This window comes from Globicephala melas, chromosome 20, assembly GCF_963455315.2.
Source record: "Globicephala melas chromosome 20, mGloMel1.2, whole genome shotgun sequence".
Lineage (NCBI taxonomy): Eukaryota > Metazoa > Chordata > Mammalia > Artiodactyla > Delphinidae > Globicephala > Globicephala melas.
In genome coordinates this window covers 13,524,575-13,533,413 of record NC_083333.1, presented here as the reverse complement: position 1 = coordinate 13,533,413, position 8,839 = coordinate 13,524,575, and the positions used below count along the sequence as shown (strand labels likewise).

Here is an 8,839-nt window from a genome sequence, read left to right as displayed (position 1 = left end):
ATGCCTCACTCCAGTGCTCTTTCCACACACACTGCCCTCCACGACTCAATCTGGTTGATTGGGGTGTGAAGTTGGGAGCTTTTCACGTCTCTCTGAGGTCAAGGTATCCTTGTCACTCGAGTCTAAAAGGATAGACACTGCATAATAACCTTGTTGGTTTGTGGTTCAACAAGAGACATAAAGGGGCCACTGGACCTTCTGTTGGCCAATGGAGGACCCAAGGGTCATAACCTAATTAGCACATCTTCTGTTAGCTTGGGGTGGCAGGGCCACTTGGGCTGGGATCCTGTACAGCTCTAGGGCACCCTGTGGGCAAGATGCTAAGAGAACTTAGAGGCAGTGCCAAGTCCAACTTGACGGAAGAGAAGAGAAGGAGGTAGGGGAGGTAATGAGCTATGTCATCAAGACTCTTCCAGATGCAAGGAACGGAAGACCCAACACCAGTTGCTGTGGCACAAATATTATTGACTCATGTAACTGAAATTCCAGGAGTAGCACCAACTTTAAGGTCAGGCTTAATCCAAGGGCTCCAGCAAGGTCTCAGGGCTCTTCCTCCATCTCCTGGTTCTGCTCGCTGCTGTGGAGTCTCCATTCCCAGCCAGGCTTTTCCCCCAAGAGGGCTACCAGCAGATCCAGGCTTACTTCTTTGTGGTTCCAATTTCAGCAAGAAAGAAAAAATGCTTTTTTTTGTCAAGAGTCCCAGGACTGTCTCTCACTGGCTCTGATTGGTTCTATGTCCATCCCTGACCCAATATCTGGTGCCAGGAGGATGTCATGCTCAGACTGGCCAAGCAGATTTTCATGCCCATCCGTGGGGCTGAGGATCGAGTTGGAATGACTCAAACATCAAGGACTGAGAGTGGGAGATGTGTGATTTCCAAAAGGAAAATTTTGGTGCTGTTAGTATAAGAGGGGTGGGTTGTAACAATAGATGTCCACTATAGAGACTTTGTGGAGGTCACTTCACACCTCTGAACTTCTGCTTCCTCATGTACATGGAAACTCAAGGGCAGAAACAAACTCGTCAAGAACAATAACCCAAACTGCTCTCACAGGGTCCCAGCCTCTTGTGCAGTGGCCCTTGGGCATTTCTTAGCATCCCCAGGAGGCACCCCAGACAGATTCATCAATAGGTCCCTCAGTGCCAGGTACCATTGCTGCCACTGGTCACATTTCCACCACAGCCAAGGCTACAGTGCTTCTGACGTGTCCAAGCTGTGTGCTGGGCTGCTGGTGTGCTTTCTGGTCTCACCAGCCATCGATGTTTCTAGAAAGTGTTCCAGGTGATTGCAAAGCCAGGACTGAGACCCACGAGGCTGGATCTTTAAGGCAACAGCAAAGTGAATGATCTAGGGAGTGGTCTAGAAGAAGGCAGACACTTGCCTTCCACCCTTTTGACCTCTGACCTCTGCTTCTCTCTCCGACCTCTCTGCCCACTCTTCTCGGTCCCTGAGACAATGGACCACCCAGGTTCCCAGGCTTAATACGGCAGCTCTTTTTCCCACTTCTGGCCAGGAACAGTGCACCAGATTCTCCAGGGGCAGAGACCTTCAGCTCCAGTGTGAAACCAATGTAAAAGAATCAACAAATCAAATTAAATAAACTTATGTTAATCATTAGCAGAACAAGAGCAAGCAGCAGTGTGTGTGTGTGGTGTGTGTGTGTGCCACCCCATGTGTGGAGTGAGCGGGGAGGGCATACATACAAGTGCTTGAAAAAAAAGTTCCTTCTACTCGTGGCCGGGTCCTGGGTAGCTGACCCTCGACAGCATCTGATGCTCCCAAGACGCTTCTGTCTTGTCTCCTTTGATGAATGTGTTCTGAACCTGCTCTGAACTGGCTATGCTGGACACTAGCTGGGAATACGACACGGCCCTGCTTTCTAGGTGCTAATGGGTTGATGAGAAACGGCAGAGATTTTTGCAGAAAGGAAAAAGTAGGACATATATTTTAATGATTGAATTGTGGACAATCTGGACACCAGAAAACAAACCTTTGCTTTGTTACGTACTTGCCTAATGTCATTGCTTCAGTTTCCCCTGTTGCACAGCAGAGCCAGGACTGGGGGGAGGGGAAGATGGGCACCGGCCTCAGGTGCGAAATTGAAGGTAAGCGACAAAAAGCTCAGTGGTCAAGATACATAATATTTTCATGCAATTGTTTAAAAATGAAAATTAATGTTAAAACGTCCATGATGAGCAAAATATCAAAATTGTACATAGTCAGGACCAGACCCTTCATTTGCATCTCATGGCCTCACTTACTTCACCCTCATCCCAGCCTTGGTTCCAATGAAATGTCATTTTTATAAATGGCCCGTGGGCTGTAGCTTGCAGATTTGACTTTTTTTAATATTGCATTAAAGTATTACTCATCTTGACGACTGTGGGTTTTTAGCGCTCTCTTAAATTTTGCACCTGAACTGAGGTCTGCTTGCCTCACCTGGTCTCTGTCCTGCTGCGAAGTGTCCTTGACAATGGAGCTGCCAGGTGAAACACAGGCGTGCAGTGGGTTTGGATTTCACGTAAAGTATGTCCCGTGGGATATACTTAGACAATAATAACATTCATTTATCCAAAATTCAAATTTAACTGAGAATTGTGGATTTTTTTACCATCTTTATTGGAGTATAACTGCTTTACATTGTTGTGTTAGTTTCTGCTGTATAACAAAGTGAATCAGCTCTACGTATACTTACATCCGAATTGTGTATTTTTAATTGCAAAATCTGGCACCCCGACTTGATAAGCATCATATCGCGCCTCCCCCTAACATAAGGCAGGCCTTGGTCCCACAGCATAATACCCCGACCACCCACGTACACATACATTTTACACGCTGTAAAAGTGACGCTCCTGAGCACTGACACCCTGTTTCCATAGAACGTTCCTCCCTTGACCTTCCTCAGCCTCTTGCCTTACAGCTGCAGCCACTGAGCCTGACCCTAATCGCCTGGGCCCTCCTCAGCCTCCAGAAGCACCCTCCACTCAGGGTCTGGGCACAACTGACTCCCCACCTGCAGACCGGGTCCACAGCCCCGGCCCCCTCGGTGCCTCCTCGGCGTAGCCACAGTCCTCTCGTTTCAGCTGGGTCCCCTCCAGCTCTCAGCATCCAATTCCATACGAGGAGCGGGACTCTTCTCAGTGGGGGACTCAGGGCCGGGAGAACAGTGGGCAAACCTCCCAGAGCAGAAGGTACGGCCATCCAGGTATCAACGGCAAACCAAAAATGGCAGAGAACGGTAGGCAAGTAAGGCTTGAAGCAGCCAAGCTCAGACAGGCAGGCGGAACCAGAAAAGTGAGAAAATGACCAACAGCAACTTTCAGAGGGGCCCTGGGTGCTGGGGCCAACCCTCCGAGGAAGGATGGGCTCGTTACAGATCAAACAGAACTGCTGCTGCCCACGGATGAGAACTGAGATGGAGAGAGCGAGGGAAGACTTGACAAGAGAGGAAGAAGAGAGAAGGGAAGGAGAGGGCTCTGGGGGGCAGAGTGCGGTCCACCCTGTCAGAGGAGGGCAGGCGTGTCACAGCTGCACTGCTGAATGCAGGACTCCGGCGGTCTCTCCCGCCAGCGGCCAGCTCAGGGGGACTTCTGGCTGCTGCCTATCCTGCCCCAGGTTTTCAAAATGTGGGCTCGCATCAGAATTACCTGGGATGCTTGTTACACAATTCCCATCGCCGGCCATCGTCCCAGGTGCACCCTCTTAGAATCTCTGCCATGAGTCAGACTGCATTTAAAACACTTCGCAGGTGGTCCTTGGACACACTGAACCCGACTTCAGATAGACACCTTGTACCATGAAGGGTAAAGGAAAGATAGCGGCTCGCCTCTATTTCATAGCAGACCTCTCTCTGTATCCTAGGGCTCCATTCACTCGAATATGGGCCCAGCCCGGAAGGCTGGTGGCGCTCTGGGAAACACACCTGCGGGGGTGATGAGGATGACAGGGCACGCAGCCTCTGTCGCACAGAGCAGGGCAAGCCGGGAAGAGACGTCCAAAGTAGGCGGGGCGATGTCACGTCGGAGTGGGCGGGGTGTGCGGGAAGTGGGCTGACTCTGCACCCGCAAGGTCAGCAACGTACAGCTTGGCCGCCTCCTCCCTCGCCCATCTCAGGAGTCTCCGGGGAGCGGAGCCAGAGAGGTGGGCTCCTGCCTAGATCTCGCTCTCCTCGAGAATCTCCTCCACGGTGTGGACCAGGGTGAAGTCCCCCTCGCTGCTCTCCGACACGCTGCTGCCCCGGGGCCAGGCTGCGTGGCCTTGGCGGGGCAGGGTGCCCGCCACCCGCAGGCCCTCCTCAGTCGAGTGCAGGAGCTGCCCACCGTGGGGCGAGGGCCGCGCCTTCTGCAGCTTGCTGGAGCCAGTCCCCTCCGAGAGCTTCTTGGGACATTTCTCTAGGAATCGGAAGTTCTTCCCCAGGACCCAGGCTCTGCAGCCCGAGTGGTGGGCTAGCAAAAAGCGGGCCCACTGCTTCCGCAGCTCGGCCTTCACCTGCCAGGTGAGAAGAGGGCGGGGTTACTGCCTGGGAGTCCCTGAGTCCAGTGTCCACTCAGCAAATGTGTATTGAGTGGCTACTCCGGACCACCCTTGGGAAACCTACCTTCTCACTAGGGGAAACGAACAAAGAGAAGCAGAGCAGATGATAGTGACACCGCGAGGCCTTTAAGCAGGACAGTGGGGTGAGGAGACTAAAATCTGAGATAGGGTGTTCAGAAAAGGACTGTGTCGAGGTGACATTTGAAACCTGCCTGGTGGATCATGGGTCCCTGCTTGAAGATACAGAAAAGGCAGCAGTGAGCCAGACGGAAGAGGTTTTGATGTCAAGAGGCTTACATTCTAGCGGAAGGAGACAGAAATCCATATTTAAACCTGGGGTGGGGGGAGGGGAAGATGACAGGGAGCCAGAGATTCCACCAACTCCTCAAGTCAGGAGAAAACTGCTCTGGCCTCTTCCCCTCCCCCTTTCAAGCCTCTTTCTGGGGGAGCAGAGAGTCGGTTGGGGGCTCTGCAATAATATTAACAATAAAAATAATCGTTGTTACCATGCATAGGACCTTTACCATGCATCCCTGGGGTATCACTGCAGGGTAGGGACCACTGTTATTCCCATTTTACGGACGAGGAAACTGAGGCTCAAAGAGCCACGGTGACCTGACCAATGCAGATCTCCTAAGTGGGTGAGTCATGGCCTGAATGCAGATTTTTGGACTCCAGAGTTACAGCTGGTAACTGTATGACACTTTGATACTCCCAGGGCGGCTCCAGCGGGGCCACGGTTGGGCTCTGGAAAGAAAACTCATCCCAATACCTTTCCCCATCCGTCTAAGATGCCTGCTGCTCTCTCTACTGGATGTCTGTGGTACCCATTTGTCCCAGGACGTGCTGGTCACTGCACACCCCCCCATGGCACCGTCATGTCAACCGAGCTCTCCAGGGGCAGTAGGATGCCGGCCCCAGCCTCGCAGGGAGCTGGGATGGCAGCGTGGAAAACGTACCTCTCCATTGGAAAAGCAATACTGCAAGGCCACAAGCAGTCCCTGGAATGAAAGGAAGAGGTGGCGTGAAGCTTGACTCAGTAGAAGGTGTGTCTGACGGTTACTTGGCAAGTCCACAGCCCGGCCCTAGTCCTAGTAGCCCCTACAAGAGGCAGGCAGCTACTCGATTGTACTAACTAGAGTCAGTCATAATGAGTACATTAACTCGGATTTCCACGGGGTCTCTTCCTACTTTGACACTCACCACTCACATCAGCCTAGGCGTTTGCTTACACGCTCATAGGTCAATGGTGATTAAACCCTAAGGGTTCTCCATCATTCGTTCAATTATATAAATACTGTACAAGGTGACTGTCCCGTTTCTATTTGTCCATAGTGGGCAATGGCTAATTTTTTTTGCCTGATTTGCATCCTTTCCTGACCCTCCCCTACTCCCTGGGCTTCTGGCAGGGCTGCCAATCATTTGGTCCTCATGTTCTAGGAGGGCCATCCCCACAATCAACAGCCCAAATGGTCATGTGACCCAAGCAGGCCCAACCCCAGTTCTTTTCAGCAGGAAAGAAGAGAAAGTTACACCCTCTTCCCTGCTTTTGCCAACTTTATAGTCAAAGTTAGTCTGGAGACACTCAAGGGCATCTTCCCAGCTACGTGGAGAGCGCCCGTCTGAGGATAAAGCCAACATAGAGAAAAGCAGAGGCTGGAGATGGTCAGAGACAGATTTTGATGATATTGTTTGAGTACCTGGATCCAGCTATACCTGATCCTGAAATTTTCATTTTTGTGAGATAGTAAATACCCTTTTCTCGTGTCAGAATATTTCTTCTGAAAAGATAGATCATTTCATGCCTGGGGTTTACCATCACACTTAGATTAAAATACAATATCCTAACCGCAGGAGGAGCTAAGGTGATGTGGCCTTGTGTCTGTGTCACTGACCTCACCTTGTACCACGCTTCCCCTCAGCTACTATATTCCAGCCACACGGACCTTCTGGGTGCCTTCAGCATCTCAAGCTAATGGATTAGGTTGCTGTATAACTAAGTGGATCAAAACAATAAAGATTTATCGTCTCACATACTTCCTACGGGCCAAGAATCTGGCCATGGCTTAGCTGGGTATTCCCGCTCAGGGTCATTCTTCTGGTTGCAGTCAAGTTGTTGGCTGGAACTTCAGGTATCTGAAGGCTTGACTTGCTTCCAAGACAGCTCACATGCCTGGCAAGTTGGTGCTCGTTGTTGGTAGGAAACCTCCACCTCCCTCCACAGAGCTGCTTATGTGTCCTCAGGACGTGGCCGCTGGCTTCACCCAGAGGGCGTGACCCAAGGGAGCCAGGCGGAGGCTGCAACCCTTTTTACGTCCTAGCCTCAAACATCACACACTTTCATGCCCACAATACTCTAATGGTTGCACAGGTCAACCCTATTCTGTGTGAGAGGGCACTACTCAAGTCTGTGAAAGCCAAGAGGCAAAGATGACCGGGGGTCATGTTGGAGACCGGCTATCAGCTCATTTCTTCCTCAGGTCCTGTTGTCACACTTTCTGTTTTCTGGATGATTCTTTCCTCAAATCTCTGCCTAACTGGCTTCTCAAAATTCAGGTCGTAGCTCAAATATCTCCTAAAAGAGAAGTCTTTCCCCACCACTCAATTTTTGGTAGCCGTTCCAGTCACAGTCACAGTTCTCTATTTCATAGTCTTCAGAATATTAATAACCAGAATTGTTCTTCATTTGTCAACTTGGTTATTATCTGTCCCTCCCCGCCCCCTTCCCCCAACCAGAAGACCACCTTTATCTGCTCTTTTCACTGCCAGATATTGGAAGGGGTTGGGCGTGCTTTCGGCGTGCCGGAAGTCTCACAAATGAGTTGGGTGAAATAGGATTCCTCATCACAAGTGTGTCTTTCACTTCGTCAGGTCCTTGAGTCATGGTTGGAGGGACATCCTGGAGTCTGGTTGACTCTCATTCTAGATGAAGCGAGTGTGAAGGGAGCGGTCCCACGAACAGATGGCTCTCACTCCATGTGTCACCACCACTTGGCGGTCTCTCCAAAGACCCCTTGACAGCAGGAGGCTGGTGAAATTCTCTAAGCAATAGGCCCTTGGGAGAGTGAAGGGTCCCCTAAAGCAGCAGGGAAAGGAAGCTGTTGGGTCCAGTGCTAATTTCTATGGTGGAGTCACTAAGATACGACCCACTGAACGTGCACCTGCACACCTGCCCACCCGTGCTCTCACCTCTGCCTGGCGGGCTGGAGGGGAACAGCGTGGGGGTCTTTAGAAGGTGCATGGCCTCTGTCCAGGCACAAGCTCCTAAGTGTGTTTCTAGCTCCATCTGCAGAGCTGCTCTGATTCCTCGCCTTCCTCGGTGGTGCCTGAGCTCAGGTTGCTGCAGGACCAAACGATCAGTGTGGTAGCTGGTCTCCAGAGATGGCCCCAAGGATTTCTCCCCTCCTGGTAGGCATATGTGACCCTTCACATCAAGAGAGGGACCGTATCTTCCCTCCCCTTGAATCTGGGATGTCCTTGTGACTCCTTCTACCAGCACAATGTGGTAGAAGTGACGTTCTGGGACTCCCGAGCCTTTGCCTTAAGAGGGTTGGAAGTGTCTGCTTCCTCCCTCTTAGGGCATTTGCTCTTGGGATACACCTAAGAGTCCAGCTGCCATGCTCTGAGATGCACAAGATACGTGGAGAGGCCACATGGAGAACTTAGGTTCCTAATCGATAGCCCCAGCTGAGCTCCCAGCCAACAGCCCATGTCAACGTCCATCCGTGTGAATAAGCTGTCTTGGATGTTCTGGCCCAGATCAAGCCTTCAGATGTTTGCAGCCCCATTCAAAGATGACATGTTTCAAAAGGTTCACCCTGCTGAGTCCAGACAGCCCAGCTTACAGAATCATTCGAGATTAATAACGTAGTTTCTGATTCAAGCCATGAAGTTTGGGGGGAGTCTGCTACACAGTAATGGGTGACCCAAACATGCTCCCTTGCCAGGGAGTCTGGTAGGCTAGGATCTGTCCTACAAAGAAATCTGTCCCACAAAGCTCTGCAGGAGCGTCTTATCTTCAGCTGGCCTCGGGTGTGTGAGATCAGCTGATCAAGGGGTCACATGACCGATCAAGTCCTCGGAGGAAAAAAGGCCACGAAATACTACTGACATAACAGCTGTAATTTTTTGTTTTGTTGTTGTTGTTTCTAATTTGGGATTACTTTTTAAAGAAGATTAAGACCAAGCAACATAGGAAACCCAAGTGACTAAACTTTAGCCTTTGAAATCCCCCAAAAGATTGAAGTAAATTAAACATGGTTTCAAAATGACAAAAAGTTACCAGTGGGCGCTCTGTCTCCATT

The 8,839-nt window shown here is 50.9% G+C and overlaps 1 protein-coding gene across 1 annotated transcript in view; it reads right to left on the bottom strand.

Moving 5' to 3' along the window:
• Positions 1-2,649: 2,649 nt before the first annotated feature.
• GLP2R (glucagon like peptide 2 receptor) overlaps positions 2,650-8,839 on the bottom strand; it is a 50,593-nt gene continuing 44,403 nt past the window's right edge. Inside the window, exons 12-13 of the mRNA XM_030861416.2 lie at positions 5,495-5,536; positions 2,650-4,490 (exon numbers count right to left, since the gene is read on the bottom strand). Coding sequence (XP_030717276.1) covers positions 4,155-4,490; positions 5,495-5,536 — 378 coding nt within the window. The 3' untranslated portion in view covers positions 2,650-4,154. The remainder of the gene's footprint in view (positions 4,491-5,494; positions 5,537-8,839) is intronic.